General features: G+C 37.0%; 1 protein-coding gene across 1 annotated transcript in view; it reads right to left on the bottom strand.

The window, feature by feature from the left end:
* Nucleotides 1–22247, bottom strand: part of ZFAT (zinc finger and AT-hook domain containing) — a 295731-nt gene that overhangs the window by 100822 nt on the left and 172662 nt on the right. The window contains exon 11 of the mRNA XM_043979739.1: nt 8923–9011. Within this exon, the coding sequence (XP_043835674.1) occupies nt 8923–9011 (89 nt within the window). The remainder of the gene's footprint in view (nt 1–8922; nt 9012–22247) is intronic.

The following is a 22247-nucleotide window of genomic DNA, read 5'->3' as shown; positions in this document are numbered from 1 at the left end:
ATTCCATTTGACTTTATGGTTCTGTGAGATAACAGGCAATATTTCCTTCATCATTAAAGACAGATATAAAGATGAGGGAAAAAAACACAATTTGATTTTTTTTCTTCTTTCTTTTCCCCCACTCCTTTAAAAACAGAAAACAAAAGTTTCTTTTTTCAAAAGAATCAAATCTAATATTCTTAAAGATGGAATGTTTTCAAATGAAACAGTATAATTTCAAAATTGACTTGCATTTAGTCAATTATTTCATTTCAATAAGTAGCAGTAAATCAATCTATTCAAAACAAATTCCAGTTGAAGAGATTAGAATACTCTTTAGTGCTTGCCATTTAATTGCTTTGGAATTCCCTCTGCTATCAAAACATATAGAATTCCAAATAATTTAAACTATGCACCAAACAATTTATTACTTTAATATTAGAACCAGCTCATTTTCCTTACTATTTTAAGGTATCTTAAAAAATTAACGTTTTATGAAATTGAAATATTTTATTTAGCAAAAAGGTATAGTCTACAAAGGCAGAGACTGTCTTTTTATCAACCATAGGTGGCTAGAACAGATCCTTGAACAAAAAAGGGACAGAGTATCTATTGGATAAGGCTTCAGCTTCACTTCTTCATGACTTTGCATAGGTTGTCTCCCATATCTTAAATGCTCTTTGTCCCCATCCTGCCAACCCTCCACATTCCCAGGCTATAAAAATCCCTAATTCCCTTCAAATATCAATTCAGGTATCACATCACAGGGCCTTTTTTGAGATTATTCTAACTATTATTAGTACTCTCCATTCCACTCAAATCACTTTGCATGATTGTGTATTTACTTATTTGTGTACATATGGCTGTCCCTAATAGAATGTAAATATCTTGAGTGAAAGAGCTAGATTAGTTTTGTCTTTCTCTTCCCAGTACCAAACAGACCATTACACATAGCAGGCATTTAACAAATGACCGCTGAATTGAACCTCATTTACCATTTAAAAATTTAAAAAATTTAAGAACTGAACAAGAAGAAAAGCAAGCCTACTACAAAAAAACACAAGGTAAACCATCCCTGACTCCTATTCAGTACCTTTCATCAGTCTGCTTACTTGGTCAACACAATTTCAAACAAACAAACAAACAAAATATATACTTGTTTTCTGAGCTGTGGTGTAATGAAAAGAGCACAGGACTGAGAATCAAAAAACACAGTGGGTCCTTGGGTAAGTCAATAAACCTATCTGGGACACAGTTTCTCCTCAGTAAAATGGAGTTTGCAAGTTGTGTTTAGATGCCATCTACAGTGTCTTTGACCTCTAAATCTATGGTCCCAGGAAAATCAATTACACCTTATACACGCACATATAGTCTTAGGGAGAAATAAAAACCTAGCTCATTCTTAACAAATAGTCATTTACCATGAGCATTTTGCATCCATCCCCTTCACTATACTCATACCACAATCACTGGATTTCAGGTTATCATCCCTTCCTAACTCATCTCTAGTTACCCTATTTCTTTCTCTCTAATTCCTCCTCCATGCAGCTGCAAATATCAATGTAATGGAACAAGGCAATATAATTAGGAATGGCAACTAAGAGGAAAAAAAGAAAAGGGGGCAGCATACCAAAAACTTGCAAATAAAGACAGAAGCACCAGAAGATCAACAGGCATACCAACAGTGATAATATCAGAAGAAAAAAAGGCACAAAAATATAGGAACAAGTTAACAAAAACAATGAAAGGGAGAAACCCATGAGTGGTTAGAGCAAGGGTTCCTAACCTGTAGTCCACAGATCACCTTCAGGATCTGTGTTTGAACAGGGGAAAAATAATTACATTTTTATTTTCACTAAACTTGACTGATAATTTAGCTTTTCCTTCTATTGCAACTTAAAAACAAACTAAAAACCATAACATTATTATAAAAAGGAGTCCATAGGCTTCACCAGATTGTCAAAGGAGTCCACAATGCACAAAAAGTTAGGAGTTCTTGCATTCAAAATATTCATATGGTGGTATTTTTGAAAATTTAATTAATTTTGAATATATATTTAGTTGGTTTTACAATTTTTAAAAGTTACTTTAAAATATATAAATGTGTTTGCCTGGTATAAGCAGACTCTTATAAAAAAAGTCTTCTCAAGAATAAAGAATGGGCCTTCTGTCTTACATAATCTAAGACTAAAAGGTTTATTGTCACCTAAAAGTAAGACAATGCTTCATGTTCTGAAAGCTGATGTACAAGGAAATGATCAAAGTGGTCTGTGAAATGACTCAGTGTCAGAACTGAAAAGCCCTAAACTATGGAAAGTCAGCAGTAATCCACACTGCACAGCTTCCTAAAAGATCAAATCCTGGAAACTACTGGCTTCAGAATATCATTTCTTTTTTACTGTCTTACAGATACACTTTCTGAATTCATGACTTGCCATACAGAATACTCTGAAATCCATTGAGTTGTTTTAGGAGATACATAAAAGGTAAGTAAGTAAGTGCCTTTTGGTTTACTTGGTGCCTCACATAAAGAGACACACAGAAGTCCAGACCATCTTCCTACTCTGAAATGAGACATCAAGGAGCAGCTAGGTGGCACAGTGGATAAAGCACCAGCCCTGGAATCAAGAGGACCTGAGTTCAAATCTAGCATCAGACACTTGAGAAGTGGAAGCTAATGACTTTATGAGAAATCAAGAAATAATAAAACAAAACCAAAAGAATGAAAAAATAGAAGGCAATGTAAAATATCTCACTGGCAGAACAACTGACCTAGAATATAGATCCAGAAGGGATAATTTGAAAATTATTGGACTACCTGAAAGCCATGATCAAAAAAAGAACCTAGACAGCATCTTCCAAGAAATTGTCAAGGAAAACTGCCTTGATGTTCTAGAACCAGAAGGTAAAACAGAAATTGAAAGAATTCACCAACCACCTCCTAAAAGAGATCTTAAAATGAAAACTCCCAGGAATATTATAGCCAAATTCCAGAGCATCCAGGTCAAGGAGAAAATATTGCAAGCAGCTAGAAAGAAACAATTCAAATACTGTGGAGCCACAGTCAGGATAGCACAGGATCTAGCAGCTTTAAGGATCAGAGAGCATGGAATATGATATTCTGGAGGGCAAAGGAATTCAGATCACAACCAAGAATCATATACCAATCAAAACTGAGTTTAACCCTTCAGGGGAAAAATGAGCATTCAATGGAAAAGATGACTTTCAGGCATTCTTAATAAAAAAAAATTGAGCTGAACAGAAAATTTCACTTTCAAATACAAGACTCAAAAGAAGCATAAAAAGGTAAAACAGGAAGAAATCATAAGGGATTTTTAAAAAGTTAAACTGTTTTCATTCTGTAAGAAAATAATGGGCTTTTCCAATGCCCAAAGACCCAGACTGATTTGCTTGATTGGATTGACTGAGATTGACTGATTTAGCTGATTAACATACTTAAAATTAATCCAATTGAAACTACACCTGCCTGGCCCTCAAGAGGGTATTGTTCAACACCGGACCACCTTCAAGTCCAGTGAACCAATAGATTTGGGTGATGCTAGACAATTAGCTTGAAGCAATGTGGAAGGACCATCTTGAGATATAGAGGAAGCTTCCATGCTCAGTTGGTCTCTCAAACAAGTGGAGAACTTGAGAACTCTAGGCTAGATAGGCTTTTTCTTGATTTCTGACCTCTCTTTTTCACTAATAAATGTTTAATGCCTAAAATTGGTGCTAAAGCTTCTAATTTATAAGTAAACCCTAGCTAGTTTTCCCTACACTTGAGACAGGAATATGCTGACCACACATTAAATTTTACCCATCACAATTCCTACATGGGAAGATGATACTTGTAACTCATAAGAACTTTTTCATTATTCAGCAGTTGGATTAGCATATATGGACAGAGGGCACAGGTATGGGTTGAATATGAAGGGGTGATATATAAAAACAATAAAATTAAGTGGTAAGAGAAGAATGCAGTGGGAGAAAGGGAAAGGGAGAGGTGGAACAGGGTAAATTATCTCACATTAAAGAAGCAAGAAAAGGCTTCTATAGTGGAGGGGAATATGGGGGAGTTGAGAGGGAACAAATGAAATTTACTCTCATCAGAATTGGCTCAAAGAGGGAATAACATACACACTCAGTCGGGTATAGAAATCCTTCTTACCCTGCAAGAAAGTAGGGGGGAAAGGGGATGGGGGGTGGCGGTGACAGAAGGGAGGACAGATTGGGGGATGAGGTAATCAAAAGCAAAACACTTTTGAGGAGTGACAAGATGAAAGGAGATACAGAATAGAATAAATGGCATGGTGAGGAAATAGGATGGAGAGAAATAGGAATATAGTGATAGTAATTGTGAAAAAAAATTGAAGCAAGTTTGTCTTATAAAGGCCTCATTTCTCATACATATAGAGAAATGAGTCAAATTTATTAAAATAAAAGCCATTTCCCAATTGATAAATGATAAAAGATATGAGCAGTTTTCAGATAAAATAATCAGAGCTATCTACAGCCATATGAAAAAAAATGCTCTAACTCACTATTGATTGGAAAGATCTAAGTCAAAACAATTCTGGGGTACCACCTCATACCTACTGTATTGGATAATAGGACAACAGAGGAAAATGACAAATACTGTAGGGGATATGGGGAAAATGAGACATTAATGTACTGCTGATGGAGTTGTAAACTTATCCAACTGTTCTGTAGAGCAATTTGGAACTATGTCCAAAGGGCTATAAAACCATGCCTATTCTTTCACCTAGGAATACCATGACTAGGCATGTATCCAAAAAGGAGAAGTATCTATATATACTAAAAACACTTATAGCAGCTCTTTTCTGGTGGCAAAGAATTAGAAATTGAGGAGATGTCCATCAACTGGGGAATGGCTTCACAAATTGCGGTATGTGATTATGATGGAATACTATTATGCTATAAGAAATGATGAGCAAGATACTCTCAGAAAATCCTGGAAAGACTTACATGAGCTAATGCAAAGTGAACTGTACTGTGTACAAAGTAACAGCAATATTGTAAGATGAGCAGCTGTGAATGACTTAGCTGTTCTCAGCAATATAATGATCCAAGACAACACTGAAGGACTTATGATGAAAAATGCTATCCATCCCCAGAGAAAGAACTGATGGTGTCTGAATACAGAGTGAAGCATAATTATATTTTACTTTATTTTTCTTGAGGGTTTTTTGGTCTGTTTTTTTTCATAACATGAATAATATGGAAATGTTTTACATCTCCACACATGTATAACATATTGAATTGCTTACATTTTCAAAGGGTGGGGGTGGTAGGGAAGAAGGAAAGGAGAGAATTTGGAACACAAATGGATGTTAAAATTATTTTTATATGTAATTGGGAAAAAATAAAATGCTAAATAAATAAAACTAAAACAAACAAAAAAAGTCCCAAGAAGAAGGCAGTTATTGCCAATACTACTATATCCATTCTGTAGATGTGAAAACAGAAGCTCTCAGAGAAGGGACCAAGAGTAACTGTTGGGGCAGTCAGGTGGCACAGTGGATAGAGTACTAGTCCTGAGTTCAAATCTGGTCTCAGACACTTGCTAGCTACAGGACCCTGGGCAAGTCATTCAAACTCCATTGCCCACCCCCAAAAAAGAGTAAATGTCAGACCTAAATCCAAAGTTACTATTGCCAAAGCCAGCAGACTTTCTAATATACCACAGCATTAACCAGCATCACAGTCTCTTATGACCTTTATTACTAAGTTACCAGCCCTAAAGAAGTGAATACAATAGCAATCCTGGTCAAAGAAATAAATCTCCAAGGGGAATCTTCTGCTAGACAATCTAAAGAATAAAGTGAGTCCATTTTTAAGTGAAGTGGATAAATTGATATCTTAGATCACAGGATCTTATAAGACATCTTCTCCTGCCTACAATTTCCCCAAGAAGTAGTTATCCAGTGTCTGCCTAGAAAACTCTATTGATGAGGAATCACTACCTCTGAGATAAAATATCTTATTTTTCAGCAGCTCTAAGCATTAGGAAATTCTCCCTGATGTAGTCAAAATACATGTCATTGCAATTTCCACACATGGTTCCCAGATTCACCTTCTGAGGTCAAGAACAAGTCTACAAATGAACTGATATGTTCATTTAGGAAATGAAATGAAATTTAGGAAATGAAATGAAATAAGTAGAACCAAGAGAACATTGTACACAGTAACAGTAACATTATATGAAGATTGATAGTGACAGACTTAGCTCTTTTCGGCAATACAATGATCCAAGACAATTCCAGAAGACTCATTGTGGAAAATGCTATCCATATCCAAAAAAAGAACTATGCAATCTGAATGCAGATCGACACATACTATTTTCACTTTTGTTATTTGGGCTTTTTTTATTTGTTTCTGCTTTCTTGTCATTTTTCCCTTTTGTTCTAATTATTCTCTCACAACCTCTCTATGTGGAAATATGTTTAACATAATCGTAATGTATAACCTATATCAGACTGCTTGTTGCCTTTGGGAGGGGAGAGGGAAGGGAGTGTGGGAGAAAAACATTGGAATTCAAAATCTTACAAAAATGAATGTTGAAAACTATTTTTACATGTAATTGGAAAAAATAAAATAAAATACTATTTATTTTTTTAAAAGAACATGTCTAATCTTCCTCCATAAGTGGTAATCCATTATAAATGTCAACAAAGGTAATAAGACCATCTTCTTCAGCCCTGTCCCTCCTTTTATCTCCAGGCTAAATAACCCTAATTCTTCCTACTAATTCTCTTTCACTAAGCTGATGTTCTAACTCAGCCCTTAGAGTATGCACAAGAATGGGGAAAAAAAAGTGATAAAGAGCTGAAAAAAATAATAATGATAAGCAAGGTTCACTTTCTTCACTTCCCATTTCTCCATATATTGCTTGTTGTCTTCCCCATTATATTGTGAGCTCCTTGAGAACAGGGACTGCCCCTGCCTCTTTTTGTATCCCCAGGGCATAGCACAGTACCTGGAATCTTTGTATTAAGTGCTTAATAAATGTTTATTGACTAACTGATAAGCAACTTTTCATAAATAACATTAGCCTATTAATATGTAGCCACCCTGGTTCTAGGCATTTCCAAATTAGCTAGGCAGATACTCCTATTACAGACACAATCCTTTGCCAGACTAATATTCAAAGACTTTTCAACTAGGTAGAACAGTCCAGAACCTGTGCTTCGCTAATATAGCTTTTCAGAACCCATGTCCACTTCCACACTACAATAAGGCACTAGATAAAGAAATCTTACCAATGCAGAAACACATTTATACATTCTATGGGTTAAATGTGCAAGAAAAGAACCCACTAATACATTCAGGAACTCTCAAACAGTCATAATTTGCAATAGGTTGTATGACTCTTAACAGCTTAGAGAACACACATATAGATATTACCTGTATAAATGTGTGTATGTGTATCTATAAATACATATATATGCATATCTACACTCTACTGAAACAAAGACGGCTGCGCTGGCTCAGTCATGTGCACTGCATGCAAGATGGGTGCATTCCTAAAGACCTACTCTATGGCGAGTTAGCCTCAGGCCAAAGACCTGCTGGATGCCCCCAGCTTCGCTACAGAGATGTATGCAAGTGAGACTTGAGGGCTCTGGGAATAGACACCGGCAACTGGGAGGAGATGGCCAAGGACTGCGCCTGATGGAGTTCGGTACTCAGGGGCAGCTTGCACGCAGCTGAGATGGACCTCCAAGCTCTGGAGGAAGAAAAACGAATGAGACGCAGGAACTGATGGGCAACAGAGAGCGCAGTCTTCCAGTGTCCTCGTTGCATCAAGAGCCTTGGCTCCCATATCGGACTGCACAGCCACACTGTGGCCTGTGGCTCTTCAAGGCGCTGATCCATGGTTGTCCGCAACTGGTGGAAGCCTACTATATAGGCGTATACACATACACACATTAACATAAAATATATGCATACAGATTGCCTCTCTAATATAAATTACTTAGATGTACAAAAAGATCTTAAAAGAGCAATGGGTGTGATCCCTCCCAACACAAGAAGACACAATATGGTGGTCTTCTCCATAAGATCAATGATCACTAAGGATCAGAATAAGTCTAAATGATTGTTGTAGGATTCATATTCTCTTCTGCTTACAGCTGTCCTTTGGTTTGTGGCTGCAGTTGTTATTGTTGATCCTCGTACTGTTCACAACCCTATCTCTTATACTCATGCTTGACATCCCATTTCTCATTGTTACATGTCACCACTATCATCAACAACAATATGTTTGAAATACCCATTTGTACAAGGCACAGGGCCAGTTTCTATACTTTATAAATTCACTGGATACAATCCCTACCCACTAGGATGTTTAACAGTTTAAAACAATCAATAAGAATGCAGGCATTGAGAGTACGTAACAAACAAATCAATTGAATAAATATAAATAGCTACACTAAGTGATAGAATCTGTTATTATTGTTGGGGTTTGTTGTTGTTGTTGTTGTTTTAACAACTATGAGCAGTACAGATTTTTTTTTTCCCAAAACCATATTGTAAAGAATTGTAAAGGGGCAGCTAGGTGGTGCAGTGGATAGAGCACCGGCCCTGGAGTCAGGAGTACTTGAGTTCAAATCCGGCCTCAGACACTTAACACTTACTAGCTGTGTGACCCTGGACAAGTCACTTAACCCCAAATGCCTCATAAAAAAAAAAAAATTGATGTAAAGAATTGTAAAGAATATGTCTCTAGAATGGAAGAGCAGGCTAAGGAGCACTATGCCTTCAATTCCAGGTGTTGCTGTTATGATGGATGAAAGCTGACTCTGATGTACAAATAAGGAAATGAAAAGAAGTACCTGTACCTAAAATTTGAAAAAGAAACTGAAAAGTGAGCATCAAGATCATTCTTACGATTCATTCTGATCTGCTGCATCTTCTTACCTTGAAGGAGGCATGCTGTTCCATGTGACGTAGGAGCTGAGGTTTCTGAGCAGCTGTGTAGTCACACACTGTACACTTAAACTGTTTACCTGAAATGAAAGTGTCAGGCTAGGTGAGATAGAGCTTATGCCCAGTACTGCCCCACTCAGAAGGAGAAACTGTTTTAGTCCCATGGGGTTCTAGTGGCATAAACAGGATCCTTACACAGACTGAAAGAAGGAGGCAACCTTAAAAGTCATCTATAATACTGTAAACTGAGCAAGCCCTGATGTTGAGGATACCTTATATGTAGGTATACAGCATGTTACAGTTTACAAAGCACTTTCCCACACATTATCTTGTTTGGCCTGTACAACGTGGTCTATTACGGTCATCTTATTTTAAGGAAACTGAGGATGAGACAGTTAAGTTAATTACCCAACAATAAGTAACATAGCTCACAAATAGTGGGCCTTCTCTCCTAGTTCCAGGTCATTAGCCAGTCCAACATTCTCTCTCCCTCCCTCCCTCCCTCTCTCCCTCCCTACCTCCTTCCTGCATAGTCTAAAGAAATCTGGCTTCTGGGAATACACAGGTGAATTGAGATGAAGAAGAAAACAAAGTCCTCTGCTACAGTACATACACAAGTTGCTAAATTAATATTGCTAATACTATGAGCAACGCTGTTCATAACAGCGTGATTACTATATTGCATATGCATCATTCTTTGCTTCAGAAGAGTCTGGACAATGTCTCAATGTCACAGCTGCTTTGCAGCTATTCAACTAAGTGAACATTTGCCCAGCTGAGAATGAAAAACATTTGGCAAAGCTAATCTCAGGATGAAAACTGGCTCCCTTAAGTGAGGGAGCAGCTTAGCACCTGAACATCAGAAGTAATTCTTATCCCACCTCACCCAATTTTTGAGAGAAGAACCAGGTAGAACCCTGGAGAACACTGAAATCCTTGATCGTCCTAAGAAAGTGACAAAAAAAAAGATACACTAAGGTGACCTTGGACAACTTCTTGTCTCAATTTCCTTCTCTATAAAATGAGGAGTTTTAATTAGATAACCTCTATGGTCCATTCCAGCTCTAACATTACATGCTCCAACATCTTCTGCATACAATGTATATTAGATTGGACTGGATTGCATTTTGCTAGTATTGTGCTAAGCAGTGGGGATACAATAAGAATAAGAAAGATAGTTTTATCCTCAAGGAGCTCACAATCTAATGGGGGAAAACAACCCACAAATGGAAGTTTAAAAGCATGGGTTTGGGGGGGAACCTGCCCTCCCAAAACACAAAATCCTTGGCCACCCTCACCAATACTAAATGCATCTTCTCATACATCCTGACACATCCTGCCAGAAAAATGAAGATTCATTTTCTTTACCCCTTTTTGGTCCTCCAAATACCATTTTCACTCAGAAGCCACTCCTACTCAGAAGGTCAATTCACTTGTATATGTTATTCTATCCAGATCCTGGTAACAATTGTCTAATGATCCCTAGTCATTCTTCCTTTTTTCAGAGTTCAGAACTTGCAAGGCTCACAATTTTCCTCACCACTCTAACCTCTGACTTTATACCTGGTGTCTTCGATTTACATGTTGATGTTCCCTTAAATACTCTTGTTTCTTAGTTCAGCAACCTCCACTCTTATGAATTAAACCAATGGTGTGAAAAATAGAAATGGATGCCACTAAACCATAAAGATCCCTATGGATGCATGCTGCCTTAGAAAACCACATGTTAACATTATATATATTATATGATATTTTTATTTATTGTTAAAAATTTTCCAATTACATTTTAATATCATTCAGGTTGTATTTAGGAGCATTGCAGCTGGCCAGCAGGCCACATTTTTGACACCTTCAATCTGATCTTCACTGTACCCTAATTACACAGAAGTTTCATCATCAACCACCATTGTTACATCGCTATAATCCAGAACTCCATGTTCATGAACTCTAAAATTCCTTTTTCTGATCATAATCTTTCATCATTCTAAATATCCCCTTGCCTTTGACCCCCTAACCCTGTCGAAATTCCCTACCATGACATACAACACCCTATCCTTGGTTCTTTAAAAGGCTATTACCCCTATACTGGTCACACTGCACTCTCTTCCCTATCTCAACCACTTGATGAATCAATTTAACTCTATACTATCCTACAGAATCAAATAAATCCCTTGTCCCCTTGCCCTAGTGCTGAACCATTTTGCCAAAACCTAACCCTGGATTACTCCCAATATCTGATTCCTTCACTCCAATTTATAAACTGTGAAACAAATTTGAAGAAGCAATGAAACAGTGTTGACTACTTACAAGACAAATTCATCTAATATAAACTTGATGGGGAAATCTTCAAATACAACCCAAATCAAATTTCTATCCCCTTCAGCACAATGTCTGTTCCAAACATTCTCAACTCTCCTCAAGCCTCCACAGCATTAGCACTGCCTCTCCCAACTCTCTCAGTCAAGGACCTCACCTCATATTTCACAGAAAAAATTGAGGCCATTCACCACCCAGAACTCACTCCTCTCCTTTCTTCATCTCAAATTATTCAGACATCTTGCCCTGTGATTGCCTACTTCACTTGTCTCCTTGACAGAGCAAATTCCTCAACACCCTGCACCGCCTTGAGCCTATCCCTTTCTGTCTTATCCATATACTACCCACACTGTCATTCCCACTTTCTTCAATCTTTCTCTATATATTGATTCCTTCCCTACTGACTACTCCCCCATCCTAAAAAATAATCTTTTTAATCTACCATCTAATGTCTCTAATCTTGTCAGCTAAACTCTCTGAAAAATTTTCCCATGCTAGATGTCTCCACTTCCTCTCCAGTCACTTGGCATTTTAGATCTATGATACTATGAATGCTACCAAAGAAGTCCTACTAGCATGCTTCTTTGGTGCCCTAGGCTGACTAGGATAGACTACCAATGCCTATTCCTCAATTAAACTGGCTCCTTATCGGTACATGACAATATTTTTACTCCTACCTGACTTCCTACTGTGCTGTCTGTCAATAGCAGCTGGGCTAAATATTACCTTCTATCCACCTTCCTCTCCCCTTCCTCTTGACCTTGACTCATACTTTACTGAAATACATTAGGAAAATGGGGAAATTGCCCTAATTCTATATCTGATACTTAGTTGCTATTTTGTTGTTTGTCTTTAGTTATCTATGCCTACCACAGAAGTCCTGAAATCTAGAAAGTTCTTAATAAATACATGTTAAATTAGATTATGCAGTACTCACTATAAACTCTTGGGGATTGAGTCCCATTTTTGATGAGCAAAATTAAATTTGGCCCAGGAATGTACTGACTCCATTGCCCAACATATTAAGAGACAGAATCTTATACAGAATATTCAATCTCTCTAAGGCAAGGCATTCTCCTTTTTAAAAGCTATTTTCTGGAGTGCTATTTTTCTTAAGTACTGGATTCTGACTCCCTTTAGTAAATAGAAAATCAAAATGAATTGAAAACCCAATTTTAAAATCGCACTACAAGGTTCCAAACCTTTTGAAATGAATATCCATATAAGTCAGGTCTTATTCAAGGCAAATAAAGCAAAACTCATCCTACTAAATAGCTGGAGTCAAGATGTATTTCAAAGTATTTTTTAAAGCTTTCATTCAATGTAATAATTAAATAAGTAAATGTATTTCAATTATCTAATTACAATTACCATGCAAGGTGACAAATTCTAGTTTGATTCTTGGCCAATGACATAAAATAAATTTTAATTAGAACACCATGAAAAATACCACATAGAAAGCCCACAATTAAATTATTTAAGAAAAAACTTAAGGTTTGCATTTTTGTGCAACTTCCTTCATCTACACATCTGCACAGTTTTCCTTGTACTTATGGTACTTCATAAATTCAACAAATTTTTAACAAACAATTAATTATGAAGTGCCTTCTGTGTTCTCAGAACTGTGGTAGGTATTAGGGAGATGCAAAATTTAGGTGAGACCCAGTCTCTGCCCTCACTTAGTTACATGTCTCTTCCCTTCACAACACCTGGAGTCATTCAATAAGCATTTATTGTGTTGTGGGCACTGTGCTAGGCACAGTGGAAAGGAAAGGAAAAAAGGAAAGGAAAACCAAAAAAAAAGGAAAAAACGGGAGGAAAAACAATCCATGACCTAAAGGTTATTTATATTGTTTACAAAAATAAGTAGTGAGTGTTCTTAGACTACCAAATAAGGCTGGTACCAGTAATGGTAACTTTTGTCAATTAATTAGTAATTAGTCATGCTTTCCATCTTCAAAGAGAAAAGTGATCCTGGGAAAACAGGTCAATCAATAAACACTCTGTCATTTATTATAACGTCATTCTGATGGAACAACAAAAGAACGTGATAAAGCAGTGTCATAAAGTGGAAAAAACTAATTATCTCATTGAAGATCAAGAGCCCATCATTATGAGTTTGCTAAGAATTCTGACAAACTTTGTATGGAAAGGGGAATATAAAGATTTCTATTATTACATACTAGCAGAGTCATTTCTCCTTAATTCTTAATCCCTAAGATAAAAATTGCCAACACCTTTACAAAATCACTGACAGTAACTATATAAGAGAGTTAGGAAAATGCCTGACACAAGATCTTTTGTTACCTAATTAAAATGATGAAAATTTGATTCACTACTAATCACAAAAAGTAATAATTTGGAACCACCATCTTGTTTTTTTAATGACAATCCTCAGGTAAGTAGAAGATATTGAATAACTTTAGTGGCCAGAGGTTAGACTGACAGCAAATGGTAAGTAACCAAATAGGAAATACTTAAATCTGCAAATAATGAACAGGGGATACAAGCAAGACAATAAGGAAGATACATAAGGAAGAAAACTGTGACAATACTTGTTAAATTCCTTGACTAGTTGTATATCATTTTGCTTATTTCAGAGGAACACATGGATGCTGTTAATATTTGCATGCCTCGATTCTACTTAATATAAAAAAGTACAGTAATTAGAAATCCTCCAAACCACAAAGTCTCGAAGGCTATGCTAGTAAACTATAAACATCAGCAGTTTCAATGAACCTAGAAAAATTTCAAGAACAGGCCTGGTATCCCACTGTTTATAGCTAAGAATGGAGAGGTGCATTCTCAGAAGTGTAAGCTTTTAGCTGCCTCACCAGTCTGTAAACTCCTGGCTGGAGCTTCCAATCTGTAAGGGGGATTTTAAAAGATCCCCCAGGTTCATTAAGCCCCGTGTAGACCGACTTGTAAGGGCCTGCCCCCTCCCCAATTGCTTCTCCCAGACTAACAAGAAATGAGATTAAAAAGCCTCCTTTCAATAAAAGCAAAAAACAGGATTTATTAATAAGAATCAACTTAGAAATAAAGACAAAGAAAAGCAGGAAATACGACCTGTGAACTTGATACATCAGACTCAGCTTCTTTGCCTTTAACTTTCTCTATCCCCCTTGCACATCTCTTGCTCTGTGGATGTGGCTGGCTGCTGCCGCCGCTGCCTATGCTTCTTCTCATCTCCTCTCCTCCTTCTGTCTCCATCACTTGGTAGCTCCCCTCTCATCTACCCTCTTCATCTCCCTTTCTCTGACATGTCTCCTCTACTTCTCCCTGCATCTCCTCTTAAAAAACCCTTCTCTCTCAGAAACCTCAGGCCGACCACCCACACACACCAAGCTAATTCGTTGGCACCTCTAGGGGCTGCACCCAAGGCCAGCTGGGGCACAGAGTTTCCATGCGCACCCTCGCTTGGTGGAACAAGACAGCTCATGGGTTTTCTGAGCATACCCCCGGCTGGATGGAGGGACCCGGCCATGCCCAGGTTTTCTGTGATGCGCCTGAGTCTTGTGTGAGGCGTGGGGGTGGGGTGGAGCCGTGCGGGCCGTGGCACACCAGAGTCTTCTAATTTTAGCCAAAAATGGGGTCCCGAATTGCAATCGATTCTTACAGAAGGCTACCAATGGAGATTTTCTTGGACAATTGATTAATGAAACAGACAAAAATGCAAAATGGCCTCAGCCGTGTGTGGCTTTCTTCTACTTTCACAGTCACCATGGATGAGCAGTAGGAAGGGGGTGTAATGATTCGAATGATGCCACCTGCTGGAGACTTACTGTAGAAGAGCTCCGCCCTTGAGGTGAAGGTCTCTGAGGGCAAGACCATGTGTCTTTTCTTTGGTTTCAGGAAGTGACATTTGCTTGTGGGAGGAAGAAGGGGGAGCCTGGCACTTGGACTCTCGCTCTTTCCTGGGGACTCTGGTGGAGAGGGGAGCTAGAAATGTGCTCTCCCTTTAATAGACAGATGAATGTAGGCCTTTCTCTCTCTCTTTACCAAATTCTTATTCTCCTTAACAAATGCTTTAAAGTCTAACTCTTGCTAAAGCTTATAATTTATTGGTGACCGCTCATTAGATATTTTAGACTAGCTAGAATTTTAACTTTAACAGGGGACAGAATGTGCTAGAAATCACTTGGTCCTCTAATCGTCTATAAATATATCTGCTCAGTGATGAGGGAGCAGGGGCAGAACTGAATTGTATACATCTCTATAAACATTAATTCCATGAAAATGCAACAACATGGAAGGGAGGGCCTAGACTCCCCTTGGAGAGGCAAAGAAAGAAGCTGGCAGATTTGATTTCACTGTAAACTGAATGGTCATGAGAAATAACCAATGTGACATATTCATCACACTTTTCATGCTCAAAATGAGCATATGCTAGTGACCACCATATAGGTGATGACAACCAATGAACTAGCATTTTGCTGCAGAAGCAGAGAAATTCCATGATGACCCCAACCAGATATCCAATTCTAAGTCAACATATACTTTGATACCTGGGAATGTTAATACAAAAAATTACCCCACAGGAGAAGAAAGCAAAAGTTGCTTTGAAGTGGATAGAATGCCAGGCCTAGAATCAGGAAGAGCTAAGTTCAAATCCAGCCTCAGACACTTAATAACTGTGTACTTAGCACAGTGCCTGGCACAGAGTAGGGATTAATAAAATTTTTTGGTTGATTAATTGATTGACTCTGAACAAGTCACTTAAACCCTGTTTGCTTCAGTTTCTTAATCTGTAAGATGGGGATAACAATAGCACCTCCCTCCTAGGATTGTTATTATAATCAAACAAGATAATAATCATAAAGTGTTTGGCACATAGTAAGCACTACAAAATGTTAATTGTTATTATAATCATAATTATTATTATTATTAAGGTTCTAATGGCATGTTGACTACTCAGATGCATTATGCCAGTATCCAAATGGATATTATTAGCAAAAATAAATAAATAAAATTAAGGTGCTGAATATAATGAGCTCAAAAAATTGAAATTAAAATCTACTATATTGTAATAGACAAGGAACAAGAGGGCAGAGAAACAGCATCATTTCTGAATTGGCTGTCTAGTTAGCAATCACTAAGCAAAGTAAAAATAAATTAGAAAAAATGATAACAGTGAGAGGAAAACATTTATTGGGTTTACTACATCTTCAACCAAATCTGTATAATTAAGCTAGAGACTCAGGGAAAAACAAACAAACAAACAAACAAAATAGGACAACAGACAACAGTAAAGACATTAGCTCTGTCATAATTTGTATGTGTGTGTGTGGGGGAGGACAATGAGAGTTAAGTGACTTGCCCAGGATCACACAGCTAGTAAGTGTCAAGTGTCTTAGGTTGGATTTGAACTCAAGTCCTATTGAATCCAAGGCTGGTGCTTTATCTACTGCACCACCTAGCTGCCCCTCTCATAATTTCTTACAGAAGCTTAACCCAATTGAAAGCCAAACAGAGGAGTCTGAAAGTGCCTAGGAACCACATCAGCCATCATCTTGCCAAGTAGAGACTTGAGCTATGGATAACAATGATTCAGAATGCAAGCTTATCTGCAAAATAGGATGATGAAGGATAACTGAAGGCCACAGCAATATCACTTCACAAAATAACAAAAAAGCCTCTTAGAAAAAAACTTCAGTCATGTGAGGCAGCTCATCATGAAAATACATATAGATGAATCTAGGAAGATAAGAAATATACATGAAATTTAAAAGAAACAGTGGCATTTTTATAGAGATTGTTTTCATCAGCAATGGTAAAGGAACCATCCATTATATTTGGACTCTAAGACTACTTCACCATGATGTCACATGGGAAGAAGCTGTATTATATTTAAGAAAATAAAGTCAAACAGCATGGTAGAACCTAAACAAATACAAAAAGAAATTTATGATGGAGAAAGTGATTTTAAAGATATTCAGGGATCAATTTTCAAGTCATATCAAAGAAGGGAAGACTGGGAAATAATGGAAAAGGATGGACAGTGCTTCAACTCAGCCCTGCTCTCCCTCCCCCAGAAAGATGAGCAAGAAGACACAAACGACTTCCAATCCTTATGGTTACTTTTTCATCTCCATAAAATCTTTAAAAGAATGGACCAGGAACGTATTTGATATGTCCCTGATGTAAACAAGAGAAGGGAACAAGCAGGCTTTGCCAATGACTTTCTATGGCAGAGTACATTTTTGAGGTCACATTATTGATTGAGAGATGTAGAGAACAGAAGAACCTGTTATGTCTATTGTGTATTGATTTAAAAACAGCATTTGAGTTAGTAGACCAAAATGCTGTTTTAAAGTCTCTCCTCAAAGGTGTTTTACACATGATAAGATTATTTAAGATTATGAAAAATACACTAGTCATTGGTTTTTATTTGTGAGTATGTGAGTGTGTGTATGTGAACTTTTAGTACATAATGTGAATCCTGGAGGAAGAGTACAGACCTAATGATGAAAACTATGATTTTTTAAAAAGTAAATTAAGGCGGGAGCAACTAGGTGGCGCAGTGGATAGAGAACCAGCCCTGGAGTCAGGAGGACCTGAGTTCAAATCTGGCCTAAGACACTTAACACTTCCTAGCTGTGTGACCCTGGGCAAGTCACTTAACCCCAACTACCTCACCAAAGGAAAAAAAAAAAGTAAATTAAGGCAATTCACCAAAGTTTTTTTTTAAACAGACTAGCATTTTCATAGAAAAATTTATGTATGAGTCTACAACAATAATAATCATAAAGATGTAATAATAGAAATGGTATACTAGTTTTTTTAAATCAATAAACAAAATGAATCTTCACACATCTCTGACAAACCATTGGTAATTCTGTTCAATAACACACTGTGTTGATGTGTAAAATAGGGAAATATATGCTTGTTCAAGTAGTCCATAAACATTTGGGAGATGTCTTGCACAATTCTAACGAAAGGAGGATTTCCTACTGGTAACTAGCTTTTCCAAATATGTGTGTGTTTATGTATACACATTCACACATTCACACACACACACACACACACACACACACACACACACACACACACACACACACACCTTGTAAAGGCTTAGAACCCAGACATATGAGATTTGAATCTAGAAGGGCCCTCAAGGATCTAGTCCTACATTATCATTTTAAAGATGAGCAAACTAAGTCTTAGGGACATTAAATGATTTTGGTCAAAGTTAGTTGTTATTCTTGAGTCGTTTCAGTTGTGTCCAACAACTTGTGTCCAAAACCTCCATTAAGGTTTTCTTAGCAATGATAGTAGAGTGCTTTACCTTTTCCTTCTCCAGTTCATTTTACAGATGTGAAAACTAGAGCAAACAGAGTTAAGTGACTTGTCCAGGGACACAAAACTAGTAAATGTCTGAGTCCAGATTTGAACTCAGGAATATGGCATCTTCCTGACTCCAGGTCCAGCACTTTATCCACTGAGCCACTTAACTGCTCCTGGTCAAAGTTATCTAGGTCAGTTAGTCAAAAGTCAAAAAACACTTATTATAAGCAGAATTAGAAATAATTCAACTCTCCTTACACAATACCATACTTCCTCTCTACAGATGGATAAAAAAGGGGAGCTAAAAATTGAACAGCTGGAAAATATCAGAATTGAGTACATTTGGAAATTATCCATGGTCTTCAATGATTCCAAGTTTATTATATCATAATAGCCTGTGCCTTTAACACCAATATACCCCCATGATGCCATGTGGCTGGAAACATATGGGAAAGACGCAAAATGAGCAAGCTGGGCCGGATAGCCTCCTATTCACCTCAATACTAGTTCATGGTCTTATTCTTCTGTGGCCTGGGTCATTGGATAAACAAACTTTGTAGAATTGCCTAAAATAAAGGAATAAATGGATCCTGAATGCAAACCTAAGAGGCTTTCCTATACACATAAACTTTCCTATATGAATAAACTTTAATGCATAGATTTGGGGCATATCTTTTGGCTGCTCCGAAACCTTTTTCCCTCAAGTATGATGTATTAGACAGTTGAGATTGCTGGATAAGTGACCCATGGATAATTGCTAGCATTTATTTATCACTTTAAAGTCTGTAAAAGACTTTTACATATATCATCTTGTTTGATCCTCAAAACAACCCTATGAGGTAGTTACTGCAATTATGCCCCTTTTACAGATAAGGACACTGAGACAGACAGAAGTTAAAGGACTTGCTCAGGGTTACATAACTAGAAAGTGTCTGAAGTATTCACATTTGCATTTTCCTGATAAATGAAGTATTACTAAAGTATATGCTGATTTTCCTTTTTACAAGAGAAAATAATTGGAGCTCTTTACTTATGCTTTCTTGGATGACATTTCATTCTACATTTAGCCATTGGATCTCTCATTATGGGAGAAGACAGAAAAAGGCACTTCCTCCACTCAAATTCAATTTCCATATTCAACTCTCCACTTGCCTAATTACTGCCTGTTCCAGTGTGCTTGAAGACTGAATAATTCCTTTTTGTAAATTTTGCAAGAAAACTTCCCCTTGACTCAAGTATGTGGTAAGGGGAGTAGGAAGGAACCAAAAGAACTAAACACACTGAACTTAAAAGAGCCTTTATTATATGATTAGAGAATTCTTATTTTGATTACACAGTAAGTAGCCCTGCTTCATTTAAACTTGTCTACTACGCTATGGATCCCCATAACCATTGGGAGTGGGAGGGGGAACAGGACTCTGGAACTCAAGACTATTTTTAGGCTTTTATTAAATGTCAAGCAAAGGAAATGTATTTCCTGGTTGATTACTTCAATATTTAAAGGATCAAGGATGTCATGAATGGAAATATTCCATCAATGCTGATCATAGTCCTCACTTATTACAGTTTCATGAACAGCCATGACCAAAATTATCTACCACATGATGGTCACCATTGGTTATAAGCCTCCTCAAATTCAACAAGGTTTTGCCAGGATCTCATTCAATGCCTTTCCAACTTGCAAGAGTCAGTCACTTCCAGGTCATGATTCTTTGGTTATCTTTCCTTCCCTCAGATACCTTGTATGCTGTTCCCCCAATTACCATATAATTATATTGTCTCCAGCATGGATCTCTTTTCTACATACTTGATTCAGTCTTACTACTTTTTCTGTAACTCAGGGACTGTGATGTTAGGGTCCAAATATGTTGGTGCCTCTATCCTTGATAGAAAAAAAGTTTGTTGAAATGTTTTTTGAAACTCTTTTCCCATTTTTCTTCTGTTTGTAAGTAATCCTTTCATTTTCATCTCTGAGTGCCCCTGGGGTGACTTTGTAGGATGATTTTGCTTGGTTGGATATTTTGTCAAGCTTTCGTTGAACAGGTTTTACTCTCCACCGCTTCTCTCTCCTTTATGAGACAATACTGTTCATAATCTTCTATCATTCTTATATGTAAGATTTTAGAGAAGAGTTTATATTTTAACCCAATGGCTTCTTTGGTAGCCATCTCTTTCCATTTGGATAATAAACCAGATGTTTCCTGACAAGGTGTTCTATGGATTCTTTTGGGTTTTCTTGTTGTGGGAATTAATTTGCACTGTTCAAACTTCTCATTCTGTTCCCTTGTCATTTCCACTTCTCATTTTTTTCACTAATTTGTTTAAATAATACAGGATTAAAGTTACTCTTAAAAGGAGAGCTAAGAGGCAAAGTGTGTTGAGGTCTGGACTTGGAATTCAGGAAGGCTGAGTTCAGATCTAGCCTCAGACACTTCATAGATGTATGGCCCTAGGCAAGTATATAAACTCTGTCTGCCTCAGTCTTCTCAACTGTAAAATGAAGATAATTATGCACCTATTTCACAGGGTTGTTGTGAGAATCAAATGAGAAAATAATTTTTAAAACACTGTGAAACCTTAAAGCACTATATAAATTCTAGCTATTATTATTAAAGCAAAGGCCTGTATTTTCAACATTTACATTTTACTAGTTTTTCTATAGGGAAATTAAATATAAAACCATTACATCTGAAGATGTAAAAATTTTGCTATAATTATTGTTTGCTAACTATGTATGTCTAAAAACCCTCTTTTTTTATTCAACAGAGCAAAAATACTGGCTTAAAGATTGGCTTCCAATAAGATGTCTGACATAATAAAATTTATATTATAAAATATATAAAACATATAACACAAGTATTTAACATTCCTTGAAAGATAACAACATATATAACCTTGTTTGGTGATACTGTGGTTATTAATATCAAATGAGAAATGAAAAACTAACATATTCAAGGGATCTATGATTTCATCTACTTGCAAGTTCCTTCTGTTGGCTGATTGAAGCCACAACTAGTGCTCAATTTGAGAACTGGAATGAAAGGAGGCCATTGTAAATCATCTAGCAAATAACAAAAGGAAGTTTATGGAAAAGATATTCCAGTTTATGGAAGATGACAGAAAGACTATTCAAAAAGGATAACATTGAGTAAGTCAAACACAGCTTCTCTGCCATTGTATCAGCTAACTGGTTTACCAGTCAAACCAGAGGAAGGAACTCCTGCCTCTACCTGGATCAGCCTTTTCTACTTAAACCACCTGGAAGCTATATTTACTGTTATAATTAATCAAGCTCTAGTACCCTGTACCAATTAAGTCTCGAAGTAGATTTCAGTATCTTTTTAAGAAAAAACTGGTCTTACTGACATGAATGATATTATTCTTCTCTCTAATAATGCTGATCATAACACATCCATTCCAGTCCTTCCTGTAGTCCATTCCATCCAAAAAGTTTGCCACAGGGGATTAGTCCAATGTACTGAAGTTACCAGTAAAAGCAATCTGGTTGTCCACCCATCATCCCTTCCTCTTGCCCCATGACCAGCCCATCTTCTTTCTCTATCAAAAAACTCTTTAAGGATGTATTCTGCTCCTACTTTTTTTTGAGTTCCTTATTAGTTATATGATTCAGGCTGGCATACATGCCTTCAGTGTGATCATCATTTTTAGTATATACCACACAGCAACATCAGTAAAATGTTAATATTCAAAAA

Source organism: Dromiciops gliroides, chromosome 1, assembly GCF_019393635.1.
Source record: "Dromiciops gliroides isolate mDroGli1 chromosome 1, mDroGli1.pri, whole genome shotgun sequence".
Taxonomy (NCBI): domain Eukaryota; kingdom Metazoa; phylum Chordata; class Mammalia; order Microbiotheria; family Microbiotheriidae; genus Dromiciops; species Dromiciops gliroides.
The sequence above is the reverse complement of the archived record's forward strand: the minus strand, read 5'-3'. Positions and strand labels throughout refer to the sequence as shown.